Source organism: Denticeps clupeoides, chromosome 11 (assembly GCF_900700375.1).
Source record: "Denticeps clupeoides chromosome 11, fDenClu1.1, whole genome shotgun sequence".
Lineage (NCBI taxonomy): Eukaryota > Metazoa > Chordata > Actinopteri > Clupeiformes > Denticipitidae > Denticeps > Denticeps clupeoides.
The window spans coordinates 876,808-897,529 of NC_041717.1; the positions used below are offsets into that span (position 1 = coordinate 876,808).

The window sequence follows — 20,722 nt, forward strand, 5'->3', positions numbered from 1 at the left end:
AGATGGGGGAAACATTTTATTCACTAGTCTCTATTGTAGGGGACTTAACAATCCTATAAACCAATGTAAGATTTTTCATTATCTTCATCACATAGGTGCCCATGTAATATTTTTACAGGAAACACATCTCAAACATGTCAGACTTGGATCAATCAAACCTACGACTCTTCCATTTCAGGGAAAGTAAGAGGAGCGGCCATACTTTATAATACTTGTGTGGCTCTCATTAATATATATGCCCCCAATTACGACGATGAGCATTTCTTCAAACATCTCTTTTCAATGATTCCTGATCTGTCTACACACTATCTAATATTAGGGGGTGACTTCAATTGCTGGCTTAATCCCCACTTGGACTGCTCTTCTTCTGCAGTTTGTGCTCCTTCTAGGTTGGCTAAGGTTATTTTATTTTTTATGAAAGAATATGCTGTTTCTGATATCTGCCACTTCTTTAATCGTGAATACTAAACGTGAATACTCCTTTTTTCTCAAGTTCACTATACTTTTACACATAATGATCTTTTCTTGGTGGATAATAGATTACTTGTATCTATATCAGACTTTAACAAGTTTAACAAGCTCATTTCATGACAGATTGATTTATTTGTTAGCTTCAATAAAACCCCTCATATATCAGTGTCTCTGTTGTGGGAAACCCTGAAAGCTTATATAAGGGGGGAGTTTATCTCCTACCTAGGCTATGAGAAAAAACTTAGAAAGCGCAAACAGACTGAGTTATTGTAGCATATTTCTCATTTGGAAAATTAATATGCCATCTCACTGAAGGCATCAAAACTATTAATGAATACAAGTGGAGACCTGGCCTCCACAGTCACTGGACCTGAACCCAATCCAGATGGTTTGGGGTGAGCTGGACTGCAGAGTGAAGGCAAAGGGGCCAACAAGTGCTAAACACCTCTGGGAACTCCTTCAAGACTGTTGGAAAACCATTTCAGGTGACTACCTTTTAAAGCTCATCGAGAGAATGCCAAGAGTGTGCAAAGCAGTAATCAGAGCAAAGGAAACTCGAAACTAGTTTGAAGAAACTAGAATATAAAACATGTTTTCAGTTATTTCACCTTTTTTTGTTAAGTACATAACTCCACATGTGTTCATTTATAGTTTTGATGCCTTCAGTGAGAATCTACCAACATAAATGGTCATGAAAATATAGAAAACACATTGAATGACAAGGTGTGTCCAAACTTTTGGCCTCTATTGTATGTGTTTGTGTGTGTGTGTGTGTGTTTGTGTGTGTGTGTGTGTGTATAAATGTTTTTTTTTTTTTTATTGGGGTCTAGATTGAGGATTGTTTGAGCTGTTTTCTTTTGTAACCTCTTGAGAATATTGTTATTGCTCATGCTCTAATTCCAATTTAAAAAAAAGAAAGAGTGCCATACCTTTCCGAGACAGCTGGGTGTTGTTACCAAACATGTCCACAGTGGCATTCATTGGTGCTGTTTCTCTTGCATCAATGGTCTCTACCTTTCCTATGAAAGAGAACCTTTCATAGATTCATTGAATTACATGAATTGCTGCTATAAATGGTTTCAGTAACCAAAAAAATAAAAATCAGTCTATAGATTGACTGATAGATGGTCACTGAATGTGAATTCATATGAAAAAAAAAGTCATCCTAATGAAAAAATGATCCATCCATTTTATTTCATCCAGACACGTGAACAGTTCTACTCACCTGATGTGGCATTGTAAATGGTCAAGAAAAGCCCTCCCCCAATGCCCATGCTATGTGCATTAAGAAGCCCAACACACAGCAGGGCAGCAATGGAGGCATCTACCGCTGAGCCATTACGCTTCAGGATGTCTCTGTTGAACCAAAATATATTTTTATATACCACCTTGAGACTCTCGGGTTTAAGTGTCTTGCTTAGGGACATAATGGTAGTAATTGGGGTTTGAAACTGGTCTTCTGGTTCATAGGCAAGTGTGTTTTATCCAACAGTCCGACATTAAATAAATCTGCTTTTCACTGCCCGTCTGAGCCTTGCAATTAATTAATTGCAGAGTGAGCTAAATTAGTGAATTTTATTTATACCTGGACAGAAGCTAATATACTTCAGAAACTAGACAATCCTAATAATCCCAGTACTAATTGAAGTAATAGAACCAAGTATATAACATTTCAAATAGCTTATTCTCTTTTGCATCTGTTTAAAGATTGATCTACCCTTGGGTTCTGTCACTTATGTCTCACCTGCCAATCTCTGAACATTTTCCAGCATCTGCAGCAACAGCTGCTTTGGAGTAGAAATGGTCGGATGGTCCAGTGAGCTGCTTGTTTCCCAACCCCAAAAATACACCTAAGAAAAACCCTAATGCAGCCACCAGTAAGACCACCATCCCAGCAACAAGGGACTTTTTGACCATTTTCCTGGAGAGGAAGGAGACACCAGTATTACATTTACTAGAACATCCATCTGAACAGTTGTTACCTTCATTTCTTCAGAATGCTTTCATTTCTGATTTCACCACATTATTATGTGGAGACTTCATAAAACAGTCAGTGTCCAAAGTATTAGGACATACACTACAGTGTATGTCTTCTTATAAAATTAATGAAAAGCTACTTACCTTAGTAAAAACTTAATCACTATCCAAGCTCTTGACAAAGTTGCAAATCCTATCTGCTATTGCTGTGTGTATCAGCTAGAGTGCAGTCACTGTTTTTATAACTTTTACAGCAATAAGAGCAAGAAATAATTACAACTATGTACTACGCATATACTATTAGTAGACTGTGAAGACAGACGGTAAAAAGTGTTTCACCAGACAGATAAGTGCCAGTGAGTCAGGAATTGATTGCAGGGTGTAATCACTGACAAATTATACAGCACCCTGTACAGTGGATATAAAAAAGTGACCACGGTCATGTTCAAATGGCAAGTTTTTATGAGCCACCATGTCAGCCAAGGTGCTATTCAGAATGAAATGTACTGAAAAAAGTTCACCACAAGATGCTGGAGTAAGTCAAGCTGCATGGGTTTGTGTAATGAGGATGTTTTCAAGTAAATATTCAATTTAAAGTGTAGGATTAGATTCTTTTTTCTTCTTCCTATACCTGTTCGAATGTGTGGTCACCTTCGGCTTCTTTTGTTTCTGCAGTATGAGTGTTTGTATATCTACCTGTATTCACAATTCTTCCGAGATTATGCCTTTTAGACAATAAACTCTCTCAACAAACCCATGTCAAGTGAGTCAACAAGTGAGTCAAGCTACCTTTATTTCTAGAGCACTTTAACAGCAATTCCACCGCACCAGTGAAAGTGAAGTTATTGTTGTTGTGAAACACAGCACAGCAGACAGTGCACACAACAAAATGTGTCCTTTGCTTTTAACAAACCACTCTTGGTGAGCAGTGTACAGCCATGGAAGGTGCCCAGGGAGCTCAGTGGCACCTCGTTGGCACCTTGGCAGTTCAAGACTCAAACCGGCAACCTTCTGAGTACGAGTCCGCTTCTTTACCACTGCCAAGTGCTGTACAAGCATAAAAGGACATACAAATATACACAAGAAGTACAAAGTAATATACATGGATAGTTAAAAAAAATTATTGTAAGGCTGAAGAAAACTATATTAAATACACGAAGAGAAAAACTCTGAAAAGCTAAAGAGAACAGATGAGTTTTAAGCCTGGATTTAAAACCAGAGGTTGTAGAGGCAGATTTAATGTCAAGTGGTAGCTGGTTTCAGAGGCGGGGCACAGCAATTGCAAAGGCTTTGTAACTGTAATGCCCCGGGGCCATGGGGCAATTACAGCAGGTGCACATACATATGGAGTCCTGATCAATCCCAGCTGACACCAATTAGACTTAATGGATCAGGACTCCATAAAACCCAAGACAAAGCACTCAGATGTTGCTGCCACTTTGACAGGGACCCCCTTAACTTACCTCTTGTGTTTTGAGTTCCTGTCTTTAACAGAACACACATCTGGGTTGTTTTGAGTTTTTCCTTGTTTCCCCTGTTTCAGCCCTCAGCGTTCCTCTGGTGGGGATCTGGGCAGGCTCCAGCCAGAATGGCTGGATGAGTACTGTCCAAGGGAGCTGATCGTGCCCTGGCTTGAAAGTGTCAGCAGGGTGGACTATCCAGGAGCTCCCAATGAGATCTACGACACCCAGAAGTAGCATTATCTGCAGGGGAGTGGGCAGAGTGACGAAGGGGCCGGTGACCACGGCGAGGAAGCGGTGTGGGCCTTGAATATGGTGAATGTGCATCCCACCGGGTTTACGATGTCAGGATAGGACCTCTGTGCACTGCTGTGAAGTCTCCTTGTCAATACGGAGGACCCCGATGGCAATGAAAGTGAGTACAAGGCACCATCGGGGTCCTCCCTATCAACAAGAACAGTGCACTGTTTGCAACTCCCACAGCATCCACATGACATCCTGATGTGCAAGGATGATGAGAGCAAGAAAGACAGTGACGAGGATGAGTTTTCAGTGAAGGGCAAAGAGTAGAGTCCTGTCTTGAGGTAACCCTGCCTCTCCTGCATGGCTCGTAGAATAATTTCCTCCCTGCACTGATGTTCCCCCACAGGCCAGCAGCACTGTGTCAGCACTAAAGCCCTCAGGATAACATATCCTCCTCCAGGCAATCTTTACCTGCTCCCTGTTCATGCCTACCACCACCACCTGGTGATCCAGAGTCCACAAGGTTTGCATACCACCATTACCACATCACTGTCAGCAGCACTGTATCCTGCCCTCTGTCGGTCTCTGTGGTCATGCATCAGTATCCTCCCATGCCCACCCCTCGAGGAACCCCAAGGAGGAGGTCCCTGACCCACAACAGGCCCCTGAGTCAAGCCAGGGAGGGCATTCCCCTGTATTTTTTTGGCGGCGTTAGGGGGCAGGGAAGCAACTGGGCTGTAACCATTAAGGAGGCCAGGCGCCTCCAAGGGGGCTCAGTTCCGAAGAGTCCCCAGGAAGGCAAGAGGTTTCAGTCGGGATGGGTAGGAATAGGGCCTGCATGCCCAAATGGACTAAAGAAGGCCAGAGTCAGGAGGGATCTGGCAATGGCCCCACACCAACAACAGGGGTGTTCAGTGGCATGGCTGCACATCACCTGACTGCACAGGTGGGTTATTGGCCCTTGGGCAGTCCAAGACCGCCTCTCTACATGACGCAGGAAGTACAGCTGGATGCTCCAAGAGAAACTTGCAGTGGCAGGGCCTGCACGCGAAACGTTAACCTTGTGGTTTGGTAACTGGTCTCTAGGTAGTCTGGTCTCAAGGCAGTCTTGGACCACCTCCCTGGGGGTGGCAGGGAGGGATGAAGGAAGTGTCACAGGGGACGGGCAAAGACAGGGCCTGCACATGCCCAGAAGGATCGGCACTGTTTTCTGTGTACAGGTGTCCCGGGGAGCCAGTGACACTGCCAGGTCAAGATACAGCTGGACAGCAGCCAGAGGTTCCGGGTCCAGGTCCTCTGGAATCAGGGAGGACCACCAGTGACAGCAGTGCCATTACTTGTTGTATGTCTTGTACATACATTGTATGTCTTTCCCTCTGTTCAGTTGTAGAATTACCTATTTCCTTCAGGATTTAATAAAGTTTTCTGATTTAATTTACTCTAAATTTGCATTTACATTTACAGCATTTATCAGACACCCTTATCCAGAGTGACTTACAATCTGTCAGGATTGACTCCAGGTGCAGTCGATAGCTGAAGCCAAATCTGACAGCGGACACAGTGGTTCCGTCCGACTCCGTCATGGACGCAGAAGGGGCTAGCCGGATGGTCTGGCAAAGCCCCCACCCTGGCACCAGAGACGTGCAGGGAGAGGGGCTGCATGTGAAGTGAAGTGATTGTCACTTGTGATACACAGCAGCACAGCACACGGTGCACACAGTGAAATTTGTCCTCTGCTTTTAATCCATCACCCTGAGTGAGCAGTGGGCAGCCATGACAGGCGCCCGGGGAGCAGTGCATGGGGACGGTGCTTTGCTCAGTGGCACCTAGACGGATCGGGATTCGAACCGGCAACCTTCTGATTATGGGACAGCCTCCCTGCATGGTACAGGGAGAGAAGCTAGCCGCTCTGCCAGCAGGGATGTGCAGCGAGAGGGGCTGCATGTGCCCAGAAGGCACCAGACAGGGGTGCCGTGAATGGTTGGCGGAGGTTCCGGGGCCGCCGGAGAGAAGGGGGACCACACAGGGGAGCCAGCCGGAGGGTCTATGGCCGCCGTGCGGGATCACGCCACGGAGCCAGCATGAGGGTCTGGGGCGGCCTTGCGGGACCACGGCAAGGAGCCAGCCTGAGTGTCCGGGGCCGCCTTGCGGGACCATGTCGGTCATTCCCAGAGGCATGTATATTTATTCACCGCACTGTCATTGCAAGATAAGAACATGGTACCTCGAGAACATTACTGAGAACACTCATTGTCGGTATTACCCATGATACATCACCAAGAGATGTTTTTCTTATAGAATCATGCTCATAATGTCTATTCCCCAACTGTTTACTGCAGAGATTTGCATACAAGTACATTTCACTGCACTGTTTATAACTGCAAGCAGTGATCACACAGCATTTAAATGTGCTTTTGATTCCCTTCTGTTTTTTTATGGTTGATCACTTACAAAGAAAATAAGTCTTCACCATTTTTGGAAGGACAGCAGTAAGGCACTTCTTGAGTTAGTAAACACACACCTCAGTAGAAATCTTGGCCCTGCTCTTTACAGACACTCTTTAAATCCTTTAGATTTCTTGCCTGCCACTTTGAATGACCCTAATATGCTTCTATAGCCACTCCTAGCAACCCCCAAGAGTGCCTGAAATGTATATCTTGATTAAAAAACAACATTGAATATTATAGTTCTTACGTTTAACCAAAACGTTGTTTGGAGGCTGACTTGAACTCAGGGATGCATAGCTTTGCTAGCTTAGCTAAGGTTAAGATTTGTAAACAGAGGTGAATTTCTTTAGGAAACCTTCAAAGTTTGAGAAAAGTTAACTAAACAGCTAAGAACAGTCTAAATAGTTAATGCCTTTGTTTAGCCAAAACGTTGTTTGGAGGCTGACTTGAACAGCCTCTCGCAATATGGCGGCGACGTTGACGTACGATGCAGTGCGTCATGCGGCGTCTAACCATATGTCTCCGAATCGAAAGTCATGTGACCAAATACGTCACATCCGACTGAAGTGAGACTCGCAAACTTTGAGAGAATGGATCGGATATGTTGCCGATCCAATCCATGTACTAATCATTTAAATCGCAGCTTTTTGCGTTCATGTAATCACACAGACTGACATCGCGATTACGATTGCGATTAGATTAATCGTGCAGCACTACATTGAATGACATAAATACAAATGGTTACACACAAATAAACACTGTTTTATATTATTGCCATGGATATCACACCAAACAATGTAACACCTCTGGAGCAAAGAAAGGGGAGTAGGGCTGTATTAGTACCAAAACCTTAAACTGTAGCATTAGACTGAGATTATGGTAAAACTACGGTCATGATGTTGGTAAAAGCTGGTGAGGACAGAGGTGGATACCCCAGCCTTCTTTAGGTGTCTGAGGAAGTGGAGTCATTGGTGGGCCTTTTTGGTGACCTCTGCTGTGTGTTCTGAGTCAGGAGCCTGAAGCTGCTGACCCTCTCCACAGCACCTCCTCCGATGTAGATAGGAAGATGAGCTGTATCCTGCCTCCTAAAATCCAAAACCATCTCCTTGGTTTTGCTGAGGTTGAGAGAGAGGTTGTTCTCCTGACACCACTCTGCCAAGAGTCTCACCTCCTTTTACACTGTTACATTCACCAATCAGATGAGATATTATTACAGCATCTGTCACAATATAGTGCCACCTAGCAGTGGGTGGGATACATATTACACAGCAAGGGAACAACTTTGACAAGGTGTTAATTGTGATGGTTTAGTCATTAAATCTCCAAAACTGCAAAACAGCATATTCCTTGTTTGCAGTGGCCAGGTCAACTGGCCAACTAGCTTTGCTCATTGATGCAGGCTGACCTTTTGATCCAACAGAAGTGCTATTGTCACAGTTGCAGGACATGCCGAGAAAAGCAGGACACATATGCACGACTCATGAACAGGGGATTTAATGTAAAAAACACAGGACAGGGTAAAACATCACCAAACAATGACCCGACAGAGAGCAGACACAAACAGGGCAGCTTTAGACCTGCATACACATGTGTGAACAATCTAGAATCAGGGGAACCCAGAATGAACATGAACCTCCGGTCCGGATGGCTACTGTTACTCAAAATGCTCGTACCAATCGAAGGGTGTTGGAACACAGAGTTCATTAAGTTTGAATATTATGTAAATATTTAAACACTATATACAGTAATTGGCTACAATGGGGTCCTTAAATACTTAACTTAAATACACTTAAATAAATATTCGCCTACAAATAAGATATAAAGAGAAATATAAGATAATCCATGTGGGAGCAGAAATAAAAAGTACATACAATTTGAATATTATAAAGATTTGGGTGTTAAAGATATGTAATGCTAAGATTTTATTATTCCCTCATCAAACGTTCCCTTGTACACAGTGCTCAGATTCAGCCAGCAATGATATTGCTGGTGAATTATTTTAGTCTGTAGTGAAGTAAGAGCTAGTTTCATATGTGTTTTAATTGACGTTATGGTGCCAAGGTGCCACTGAGGTCCTCTTGAGCAAGGTAAAGTCCCCACACACTGCTCCCTGGGCGCCTGCTGCATTGTTTCACAATGATACTAACATTCACTTTGACTGACAATAAACCGACAAGGTCCTCAGACAGTGCATGTCTGGTAAAGCCCGGCCACAGATCTGTCTGGACGGACACGCTGCTGACACGCCGGCTGTTGGCTCGGCGAGGCCGGCTGTTGATTGGGTGTTGGCTCGGCGAGGCCGGCTGCTGATTGGGTGTTTGCTCGGCAAGGCGGGTGCTGATTGGGTGTAGGCTCGGTGAGGCGGGTGCTGATTGGGTGTTGGCGAGGCGAGGCGGGTGCGCTGCTGTGGAAACCCAAACAGCGTCTCGTGGATTCACTGGGCGACTGATCATCGGATTAACGAACCTTCTGTTGATTGATTTATTTGTGATAAAGAGAAGTTGAAGAGGACAGAGGACACGCGTGTTGCTATGCTCTTCCTGGGCTGACGGTCTGAAGGTGACAGCAGCGACATGGGCTCCCGCCTCAGCAGACACAACAGTCTGGACAGCGACCATTCCTCCCACAGGCGTCGCCGCGGCGGCAGCGGGGACTTCCTCTTCACGTCCCTGATGATGAGGTCGGAGAAGCTGCTCCGCAGGACCAACCACAGCCCGTACGTCAGAAGGGTGGCGTGGATCCGCGAGATCCAGAAGCTGCTCCGAGAGCGCAAGACGGAGCAGGCGACAGACGTGTTGAGGTCACTGAGAAAGGTGACAGCAGGAATCTCATCATCATCCCCTCAAATATTGCTAAACAGATGCACGCAGGGTGGCCAGACAGCGTCTAGACTGCTCGTCTACAGATGCAGACTAAGCAGATCACATTCAGACCTGTTTTAATTTCTCGTGCAATTTAGTCGTGGATACAGACAGCGACCTTTCTACAGCTTGTAATGCCTCTGACGTCACGCCACGAAGCTTCTTCTCTCAACTTTATCGAGGGTTTTCGTTTCACACAGCATCCAGGACAGGTCTTTAAAACTCCATTCAAGGGTGGAGCAACTTTAAGCCCATTTCATCTTCCACATGACAAATATTCAGACTTGATTTGTTAATTATGGTAAATTCCACAATAATTTGAGAATAAAAGAAATAACTAGAATAAAATGAAATAACCATTTTCTTAAAAAGCATCACGTGTCCAGTAGGACAAAATATATGTCAGCCTGTTAAAACACTGGTATTTTTCACATTTTACCAAAGAATGCATAAAATCTGTTTTCTGAATGCATTGTGTTAGCTTTAAGGACTCATGTGTGAGTCTGGCAGGGTCAGACAACACAGGGGTAAAGAACATTAAAACTGAAAAATACAAACCTAAACCTGAATGGGTGGTAAATTAAAGTTTGAATTAAAGGAGACATCAATAAAGAGACATCAAGGAACATTAGCTGTAATCTAACATCAGGAAAGCAAAGACTGAACATGAGGAGGATATTCAGCACACATGACTGGGAATGGCTGTGGCTGATGTGGTCTTTAAGACGTGATACATACCTGTAGTTCTGTTGCTGCTCTATGCTATCTAATTTTAAACCCCCAGACAATGTTACCTTGTGTCAATGAAATCTGACATGAAAGCAACATCTCAGCAGGTCAACGCTAATCTGAGGTTCATTCATGTGCTGCATGAATAAATAGTCCATGTTGAATTAAAAAATAAATACCACACGATATATTCAAAATGGTCCTTGATCTCTTGGCTGTGAGTAAAGGTATGTAGTCGCATATACCATATTCTGTCTGATCATATTTATACTATATGGTGATTTTGTTATATCAAATTCAATGGAGCTTTTCTTTCTGACAGCAGAGTTATTTTTCAAGACGACATGAGAGAATAGTTCAGAGAGCATGAGACATGGTAGTGTGACATACATGCTGAATTGTTTTTGGCAGGGAGCTATAAAATTGTAGACTTGATCTGGAAATTGTGAATACTACAAAGTTGCTCTCATTTGAGTAATAATTTCTTTGCTTGGCTCTAGGACCTTGGTTTGGAGGGCACCTCTCTCAATGATATTTTGTATAAAAATGCGGCTTTCCTCAACCTGGTGGATCCTATATCCCATGAGTTGCTGCTTACCCTAGCAAGGGACATACAGTGCCTAAAGAAGGTGAGTCTATCTGCCCTGACCGTTTTGTAACCGTTTTCTGCACTGACTGCAGGTTTTAAAGCCCATAGACTCATAATCAGATAAGTACAAACAACATTTATTAAATACTCACAATCACAAAAAAATACACCTACACTGTGAAACTTAAATTTAATAGACAATACTGAGTGGACAACTTAATATTTATAAATCTGTTAATAACACTCATTGTAAGCAAATTGTAAGGTCATGTAAATTAATGTCCTTTAGCTGAATTAACACTATGGTTTCTCTCTGACTAATGTTCACTCAACATCTCACTATTACTGAGCTGGCAAAGAGGAACGGCGTATGAAAATGCACCCCCAGGACAGTATGTGGGGGGCATCAGGGCCACACGAAGCCACATTGTCAAGAGATAAAAGCAGATGAAATCTGTTTGTTGTTGGGTGATGTGAAGCGATCTATGCCAGAAAATATCTACACCCTGCTGTATAGCATCCAAATCTCTGTCACTACTTTGAGTTGGAGCCTCCATTCTCTTGGACATGGATGACCCCTAGACAGCAGATCTGCGCTTTAATTGAACATGAAGCAATTGGCAAAAATGCATGACATATTGGAAGTTAGATCACACAATTTGCACAATGGCCATAACACTGAAAACTGAATGGGAACAGCTTATTGACAATAATCATACTAATTTATAAGATGGAATACACATAAGGATGACCATTAGGGCATCACAGAGATCCATGGGCACTAGGACATTACAAAGAGAGCTGGTCCAACCTGGTCCATCACTACTGTGATATAATTCCTGAACAGCATGCCCCTTGAGATTTGGGCAAAAATGCTTTAAAGCCAAGAACGTCTATAAGGTGGAGTGGCTCAAGCCTGTTGACAACCCTTTTGGATATGCAATCCTCTATGGTTACTACTTAATGAAAAGCCTCTGGAGGTTCCTGACCAAAAACATAGACATCATGTAGTGCAAAAAGTGTGACGCCACGCCCATTTACCAGTTTAACGGATGAAATGGGCAGAGACAGAGAGTGGAAGCCATTTGTTGAAAAGCCCTCACAGTAACCCCAATGACATCAGAAGCAGTATTCATTAGCACAAACAGACCTAAATATATTAGTTTATGTGAAAGGTGTCACTGGTTTGAAATTCGGACCCAGTGAAGTTATCTGCTGCATGTGGATAGGGGAGATCTTGGCATAATTTATTCTGAAATACAGACTGCGAAAACATGTGTGTGACGTGTTTACACATGTCAACATGTCTGTGTCAGTTTTTAATATGTTTTTTTTTCTTAAACAATCGTGGACACAGCCCTGCACCAAAAAAACAGAGGCTAATCAGTGGGTTTTGCTTTGTTCTATCCAGGAGACACAGCTTGTTTTTCAGCGAGTGCAATACTGATCATGTATATAGATCGTCATGAAAATAATCATAGAAAATATCATATCAGGATTTCACCTCTACTGTCTAGAGAGGTGAGTGAGTTAGTTTGTGTGCGTTAAATAAACTGTGATGCACACTTAAATCCAGCTGGACCAAGACTACCTTATGATGTTTCAAAGTGGCCTGAGTTAGTTTGTCATGTCCACATAAATGCAAAAAAAAAAAAAGCTGACTAATCGATTTGAGTTTGCTTCAAAGTATGAAATGGATTAAACATGAAAACACCCTTATTTTAATTATTTAGCTCTTATTTTTTACCATGTTAATGCAACATACAAGAGACCCGCAACCTTCCAATTATGAGTTTGCTTCCTCACACCCTAGGCCTCCACTGCCCACATCCTTTATACATCCTAATTGGATGCCCAATAGTAAGTTGCACCTCTACCAGATGCTTTTAGTAGCATCTGGCATAATTCTAGTGGGACCTCTTGATGAGGTTTCAATAGAGTTTGAAGCGGGGGCAGAATCGTGGACAGAGCAGAGACGTAGTCAGACGCAAGCAGAGCCAGTAACAGGAAGCAGTCAGGCAGAATCATGGTCGAACAGAAGTAGGTTGGTTACCATGAAGCAGTCAGAAGAAGCCAAGGTGTAATCCAGGAATTGAGAGTCAGGGGCAAATGGAAATCAGGAATGTGAAGTTAGTTTTGTAAATCAGCAGTAGTATAGAGAGAAAGTCAAATTTTGAACAAGTGAAGACAAGGGTCTTTGCTGTGCTTATATAGGCTCAGCATTCTTCTGGGATTCGTTTGGATGCTTGATTCTTTTGGGGATGTCCACACCCCCTCTGCTGGGTGGGGGCCGAGACTGTGGTTATGAGAAATGGTTGGGGCTGTGGGAAGGCCATTCATAAAGCTTAATGTTAGTCTGCATTATACTTTATACAACCAGTTTCAATGTGTCTTTGGTGTCATCGTCCTGTTGGAACAGCCAGTTGTTTCTAAATTTCAATCATCCAGCTTTTGATGTTGAAGATTTTGGAGGTAATCATCCTTCTTTGCTTTTCCATCCACTTTCTGCAGTGTGCCATTACCACCGGCGGCAAAACAATCCCAGATATACAATGCATCCACAGTTTGTCCACATTTTGTTATGCTACAGCCTTATTCACTATACTACAGAGGGAGCAGTGTAGTGAATACAGAGGGAACTACAGAGGGAACATCACTAACAACGACCTGACAGAAACAAAAAGGGCAGCTTTATACAGGCAGAAACAGGTGAAAACAATCAGGAAACATAATAACAGGACTTTTTGAATGTGATGCCACAAGCTTGGCACACCTATCTTTGGCCAGTTTGAACCATTCCTCTTTGCTGCACCTCTCAAGCACCATCGGGTTGGATGGGAGCGTCGGTGCAGCCATTTAAAGATCTCTCCAGAGATGTTCGATCAGTTTCAAGTCTGGGCTCTGGCTAAGACTGCTTTGGTCATTCTGCTTCACCGTTCAGCGGCAGCTCAGATGGTCGGATCTGGAATGTCGTCATAAGGGGAAAGGTTACCTCCCATTTCTCATGCTTTGTCCATCCAGAGAATATCGCACCCCTCCCGAAAAACATTATTTCCACTGACCATTATTGCTTAAAACGTGCAAAGCATTGCAATTGCTCGGTGATTAGATGTAAAAATTAGCAGAAATGTTTTCTGGAAAAACGCACGACTTCCTGTTTGCGCCAAATTCCATAAATGCCTGCTCACTTCTATAGGCCGCTCTCCTCCTCGTCCAGCCTCTCTCCTCTTCATTAGCATTTAAAGCTACAGACACTGAACTCTTTTCCTGGGGAACTCTCATTGTGTGACAGACCTACAGAGCAGTGGTGGCCGGGTAAGGAAACGGACCCGTAATCAGAAGTTTGCCAGGGGGTGGTCCTGGCTTATCTTGGACACAGGCAGGGATAGCTTCAGGGGAAAGGGGTTGGGAACCACTGGTAGTAGGTTCTAATAGGTTCTCCTCTGTACATCTGACAGAGTGATCCACAGGTTCTTTGTCACCTCCCTAAGGCCCTTCTTCCCCCATTTGCTCAGTTTAGGTGGTCGGCCAGTTCACCTTTACATACCTCTCGTCATTATGGCCAAAAACTCTTTGTCTTTACTGACTTTCCTCTAAAATTATTGTGGCTTGTCCAAATTGGAAATGTTGATTTAGGAGCGGGGGCTTCTTCATTGCACCCCAGAAAGCACCAGATAACCACGACCAATAGGTATTTAGAAATAGGTATTCATTGTTTGTAGCTGTAAGGTTTAAATAACATTTTGCTTCCCTTCAGGATGCGGACACTCTGAAGTCTTCAGATAAAATTTGCCGGCAGCTCATCTATCATCTGACTCCACATTCTAAGTGGCTCCGCCAAAGCATGTCCAGAAGGAAGTCCCAGACCTGGTGAGTTATATGAAAATACCATAAGATTTTTACAAAAACATAATTTAAACAGTTTTATTATATCTTGAGTACCTTGCTTCACATTATAAAAAGAGGGAAGGCTACTCAAGTGCTGGTAAGTTTTCTATATTTTGATCAATTCATTAAGATTTAGAAATAGTTTTTAGTTTCAAATAAAGTAATAACACAAACAATAAATTATAGGTTGGTATTATTGGTTATTTTAATTATAGGTATGTATTATTGTAGTATAGATAATTATAGGTAGTTTTTGCAGTTCAAAAATCTTAGTACATTAGAAAACATCAAAATGTTCCATATTTACTTCAATTATTTACAGCATTCTCACCTTTCTCACCAGCATGCACAACTGTTTAATGTCAGGTTTGATTGTATTAATGTATTCATTCTAAATTGAAATTACTTTATTTAAATATTAATAATTCAGACATGAATAATTCAGCATATTTGATATATGAACAGTAACTCCGAACTATAAGAAGTGTAGAGAGGGACAATATACAACATTGCTTTGTATTGTATCCAAACGTATGTCTGTATTGTCCCCAGTCGGTAACACACCTACTGCCATTGGGTCCCTGAACAAGACACTAAACAATGATTTTCTCTGGGGGAAGAAACTGTCCCTGTAACTACTGATTGTATAACAGCTGGATATAGTAAAGTAAAATGAAGTTGCACACGGATGATACAACAAAATGTGTCTTCTGCTTTTAACCCTCACCCTTAGTGAGCAGTGGGCAGACATGAAAGCCGCCCGGGGAGCAGTGTGGTAAAGAAAAGGCTCAGTAGATTGTTTTGAAGTGGTTTGAAGGAGGTTTGAAGAAGGTTTACCTGTTATACTACTTTTTCATTTAGACTCCATTTTGCAGGAATGGCTTTGGCACTGTTTTTACTGGCAATATTTAAAAGAAAGCTGGCGAAATTGCCAAAAAGGTTTAGTTTATGTATTTCTCTGGTTTTGAGCTTGATCTAAGTTAGTGCAGCTTTATTGCAATCCCATCCATATAGTACACAGTGAGACGAAATATCGTCCTCCAGCACCATAGGTGCAACACAGAACAGCAGCACTCAGACCAATCAAAAGAAAGGGTTAAAGGGGGTATTACAGTTATCCTATACATTTAAATATTCTGTAGTGTTAAGTTTACTGTGTGCATGTCTCTACAATGAATTCTACCTCTTAGAAAATGGGTTTTCAGCCAGTGACAACTGAGGGTCAGTAGACCAGTGTGGCCATTATCCATCATTCCTTTTCAAATGTCAGACCAACAGGGTAGTAAAACAGGACAAGAGAGAGGTAGAGAGAACATGTGTGCTGTTGGTTTTGTGTGTGCAGTGTATTCACTGATGCAGCAGCTGTTTCCATTGTTTTATCTGGATATTTGGTGCCGTTCTTCTGTCAGCTGCAAACTGACAAACAGAATTAAGTTTCTAAATGTTTCTAACTTTGTTTCGGGCTCCTGGTTTGCTTTCAGAAATAGTGAATCTAGTGAATAGTGAATCACCTAATTGAAATGAAACCAGGATCTGGTGAGAATATAAAATTGTTCATAATATGAAGTGGGAGAATTGTCATTGATTTATGCTTTTATTCATTTCTGTGGTTTGTTCTTTTATTACTGACATGTTACATAGTGCTCAGAATAGAGAACATTCTCACCAGAGTTTAAAGTCATCTTTAAAGCAAGATCAGTCACAGAAATGCAAACAAAGTACACATCATTCCTCTTTTCCACACCACAGAAATGTCAGAATTTGGGAGAACGTTCTGGAGACATTGTGGAGAACGTGCTGTCAGGCATTCATTTGATGGCACACACGTGAGAGGAAGAAATAAATCAATGAACCTTGGATTCACCACAAGAAGAAAACATTACTTGTTGCCCATGGATTTCACAACTTTGGGGAATCATCATATCAGGTCCTGTCTTAAGAAACATGGAGGACTGTTCTTTTTTGAGAGAGTTGGTCCTGGTTCATGAGGCACTTAAGTGTGTTGAGTGCATGTGCTTGTATTTGTTAGGCAGTGACTGGCAACCATCAGCAGGATTAATGGCCAAGCAGGTCAAAACAAGCCATTTGAAATATGTATTCTAATATGTACCTAATGACATTCAAACAGCTACTGTATTCTCCAGCAATTATGTTGTTCATGTGCACAGTGCAGTGGCAATATACTGTACAGAAATGTTACAGCGAAGAGAAGGAAGTGTGTGTGTGTGTGTGTGTGTGTGTGTTTCACATTTAGCAAAAAGGAGAGAGCAAAAACATTTATTAAAATAAATCAAGAAACAGCATTCATGAAAACCAGATACATTTTGTAAGTGAGAACTGAGAGCATTATCGTGTCTGTCAAACAAAATAAAATTGTACTAGGTTTTGTGTTTAAGTAATTAATAATTATGAAATTAAATTTACAGTTGATATGCATAATATGTATTTCAACTACTGATTTTAATTTCTTTCTTCATCAGCCTGAAAACAACACTTCAGAAGAAGCTGTCCAGTGAGTCTGTGGACCTTTCAGGAATCCACCTGTCTAGTCGGGACATTAGGCATGTGGCCTATTACCTGCAGAACTGGGGGGATGCTGTGGTGGCTGTGGACCTGAGCTTTACCGAACTTCAGGATCAAGGTCTGCAGCTGCTACTGCCCTCCATGAGCACCCTGCCAAAACTAACTACACTGGCCCTCAACGGCAACCGTCTCACCCTGGCAGTTGTCAAGGATCTGACCGAGGCCCTGAAAGACCCCAAGAGCTTCTCTTGTCTGGCCTGGGTGGACATGGGCAACAACGTGGACATCTTTACCATGCCACAGCCCCTCCTGGTGGCCCTCAGGAGGCGCTGCAGCCTAAAAAGCAGCTTGCCAACAATCTATGAGTATACAGAGGGCCAGCCCTACTGCTACCGCATGGAGACATCCATTGAGGAGCCCAGTGTCTATGAAGAAGATGAGGATGAGGAGGAAGAGGGTGAAGAAGAGGAGGAGCTGGAGGCATGGGGCCTAGGAGGGAATCATAAAGAGTCTCCAAACCTCACCCTGCACTATTGTGAGAGGTGAACACTCTGGAGCTATCAGATGAGAAGATCTATAAGAGAGAGTTTCACTCCCTCTCACTTCCTTCCACCTTCCGCGTCGCACCATCACGTTCAAGCATCAAAGCCCATGACACACCCACACATGTTGACTGGACACAGGCAACTTACGGTGACTTACGTTGTTGGCGGATGGTCCTCCTGGAAGCGAGGTGCGGGTTCATTGAAGGGAAGGTGGCGACTTTTGGGCAAGTGCGCTCTCTTTTTCCCTTTTTCTCTTGAAGCAGTAGTCCAAAAATCCAAGGAAAGCCGTGATCAGAAGTCTGGATGGACAGGCTGCCACATATCAGGTGGACTGTGGTGATGTAGACATGAGTGATGGATCAGGGCTGAAGTTGCGTTTGGATCCAAATGGTCTACAGTGGAAACATTGTCCACCATACATTAACTGTCTCTCTGCAGTGACTGGGCCTAGCTCCACCCTGTATGTGTGTGTGTGTGTGTGTGTGTGTGTGTGTCTATGTGTGTGCGTGTGTGTGTGTGTGTGTGTGTGCATGCTCTGTTAATCTCCAAACAAAGGCAATGAAACCAGCTCAACAGACTACACAACCGACAAACTGTCACGTGATGCCAGCAAAACTGCTAAGTCAAGACTTTTGTATTTTTCCCCCTCTTTCCAAAGTGTTCACTTGTGAATACCAACGTAGCTCTTGTCATGTAATTGTAGTAAATGGTAGAAAACATTATGCTGTTGTATTTATGTTTTCTCTCTCTTTCAGTGTGCTGATGATGAGCAAAGACAGCAGGTACATCGTGTGCCATATTATTACTCTCCCCTATTAATATACTCTTGCTTAATCATGCTGCAGGAATATTTGAATAAGAATGGCATTCACTTTATTCTGTGTCAATGTTATATCAAATAAAACTGCCAAATGACATTTATCAAATTAAAGTGTGAACATAAGTAACAATATTACTAGGACGCAATTCGATGCATGAGAATAAATTATTAAGTTTCTTATAACCATTGACAGTGAATGAACAAAAAAAACACATTATTGTGAAAATAATATTGTTTAAATATGTCTTGTTACCATGCACAAGCATACAGCCAATCCCTGAACATAAAATCTGACAGTACTGCCAGAAGGATGTTTTTTGGAGAGTGTTCTTAAGACATAAATTTAAAGCAGTTAGATCAAGTCCAAAACTTTGGTTATCAGATATTTTTTCCGATAGAGAATAAACAGTTTATGTGCACACATGAGTAAATTTGTGTAAGTTGGATCAGCCTCTGGCTTTCAAATTTCTAAAGGTGGGTGTTTTATGGGTTTCTATTGACCATTGCTAAATATTAGAAAAAGTATATAAAAAGAAAAGTGTTAAATCATAGCATTAATTTTGTTCACTTGACAACTTGTCCAGCATCACCTAATTTGCTTTTTTAATTGTTTCTTCACACTGGAAAGAGGAAGATATAGAAATGTGAATACACACCCAGATCTCAGACAAGAAATATGCACAAGTTACTAAGCCTCCAGCTAAACAGATTAATCAAAGCAGGCACTTCTATATTTATTTATTTCCTTAGACTGTTACAATAGACTTTTTTTGCTGTGTACCTACATCAGTCTTATACTATGTATTATGTTTGATTGACATCTGGTTAATGCTGTTATTGTCTGGAGTTGCTGGGGTTTACATATTTCCATTAGTCTTAAAAGTGCAGATTATTTTTAAGGGAGTATGTTTTTATTTGCATGGTTTTTACAAGACGTTGACATTATGAGGAACTATAAAATGGGCCAAAAAAAGGCAATCTTGAAGTGCTAAGCCTACCAAAGACTCTTGCACTTTTCAAAAAGGTGTTTAAGGTTCTGTTCCCTGGACATTGAGCACTTTGGAAAAGCAAACCAGGAGAGCAATAAAACACGTTACTCACCCTCTGTCAAGATATCAACTCAATTTCTCATAACAGGAGTGTGACAGGAGTGTCACCTATCCTCTATAACCTGCCTGCTGTTTGTTTAATTTTACATGAAAAATTATCTAAAGAAATAAAATCATTATCAAGCTGCAAATTTTAACACTTCTGAATATGAAAGTCTGTGATTAATCATACGAATCTAAACTTAGTAACAATTGGCTGCTGAAACAAGAAGTAATCACTTAAAACACAGTCTGGGTGGCCGGTATCCTGGCTGATCCCACAAATTACAGTTTAATAAAACACACATAATAATGCAAATTATTAGATGTGTGCAACTTGAAGTAGCATGATTGAAGAAGATTAGTTGCGGCCCATATCAACCAGCTGTCAGTGGTGTAAGGTTTAGGAGACTGATATTTGTGTTTTTTTTGCTACTTGCAGTTCCCTTGACTGGCAGATGTTAGAGCTGCATTGTCAGTGTACTCTGATGACAATTCTTCATATTATTGTAATAAGTGGTCAATGACTGGCTGCTCATATGTCAGTTTGTGAATGTTTGTCTCATGCAGTGCTGCTTTATGGCCATCATCTCTACAATGTTTCCTTATTTATGTGTTTGGTGTTCAGTGTTAAATGTAAAATGTTTGTGTATTCTTCTTGTGTCCTTACGTCCTATGTTTGCTCTTGTTAATGTGTTAATGAGGTAGGCTGTATGTAAATACATTTACTGAGTACTTGAAGATTACTTACCAAGCAAACATATGGACTACATATGGATTATGATCTTCTACTGCTGCAACTGCCACACCCTCATTTGCTGTAGCTGATCTGTCTATCTGATAAATACAACTCTGGTCATTTAAGATGAAATATGAATTAATAAAATGAAAACAGCGGCTTGTGGGTGTTTTGTCTTTATTAGGAATGGATGGATGGATGGATGGATGGATGGATGATGGAATTTGCATATGCTAAGTACGCTTATGTGAAGGTGGGAAAACTTTATACAGCAGTTAGCATGTGTCCAGAGCATAAAGAAGCACCATTCATACAATTAATGTTAAGTCTGATTGTGATACT

General features: G+C 42.0%; 2 protein-coding genes across 6 annotated transcripts in view; one reads left to right on the top strand and one right to left on the bottom strand.

The window, feature by feature from the left end:
• The window catches only part of ggt1a (gamma-glutamyltransferase 1a), a 41,051-nt gene extending 22,780 nt beyond the window's left edge, over window positions 1-18,271 (bottom strand). For 3 of the 5 annotated variants that reach the window (XM_028995725.1, XM_028995721.1, XM_028995724.1), the window contains exons 1-4: window positions 17,881-18,271; window positions 2,216-2,392; window positions 1,697-1,827; window positions 1,401-1,490 (exon numbers count right to left, since the gene is read on the bottom strand). In XM_028995725.1, the coding sequence (XP_028851558.1) occupies window positions 1,401-1,490; window positions 1,697-1,827; window positions 2,216-2,392; window positions 17,881-17,933 (451 nt within the window). In that variant the 5' untranslated portion in view covers window positions 17,934-18,271. Of the gene's footprint in view, window positions 1-1,400; window positions 1,491-1,696; window positions 1,828-2,215; window positions 2,393-2,592; window positions 2,753-17,880 lie in introns of those variants that run through there. The other 2 variants (XM_028995722.1, XM_028995723.1) reach the window with 2 other exon arrangements.
• Window positions 8,993-20,538, top strand: lrrc75ba (leucine rich repeat containing 75Ba). Its single transcript, XM_028995727.1, has 4 exons — window positions 8,993-9,411; window positions 10,689-10,817; window positions 14,535-14,647; window positions 17,146-20,538. The coding sequence occupies exons 1-4, from the start codon at window positions 9,172-9,174 to the stop codon at window positions 17,732-17,734; spliced, it is 1,071 nt and encodes a 356-aa protein (XP_028851560.1). The 5' UTR covers window positions 8,993-9,171; the 3' UTR covers window positions 17,735-20,538.
• The last annotated feature ends 184 nt before the right edge of the window (window positions 20,539-20,722 follow it).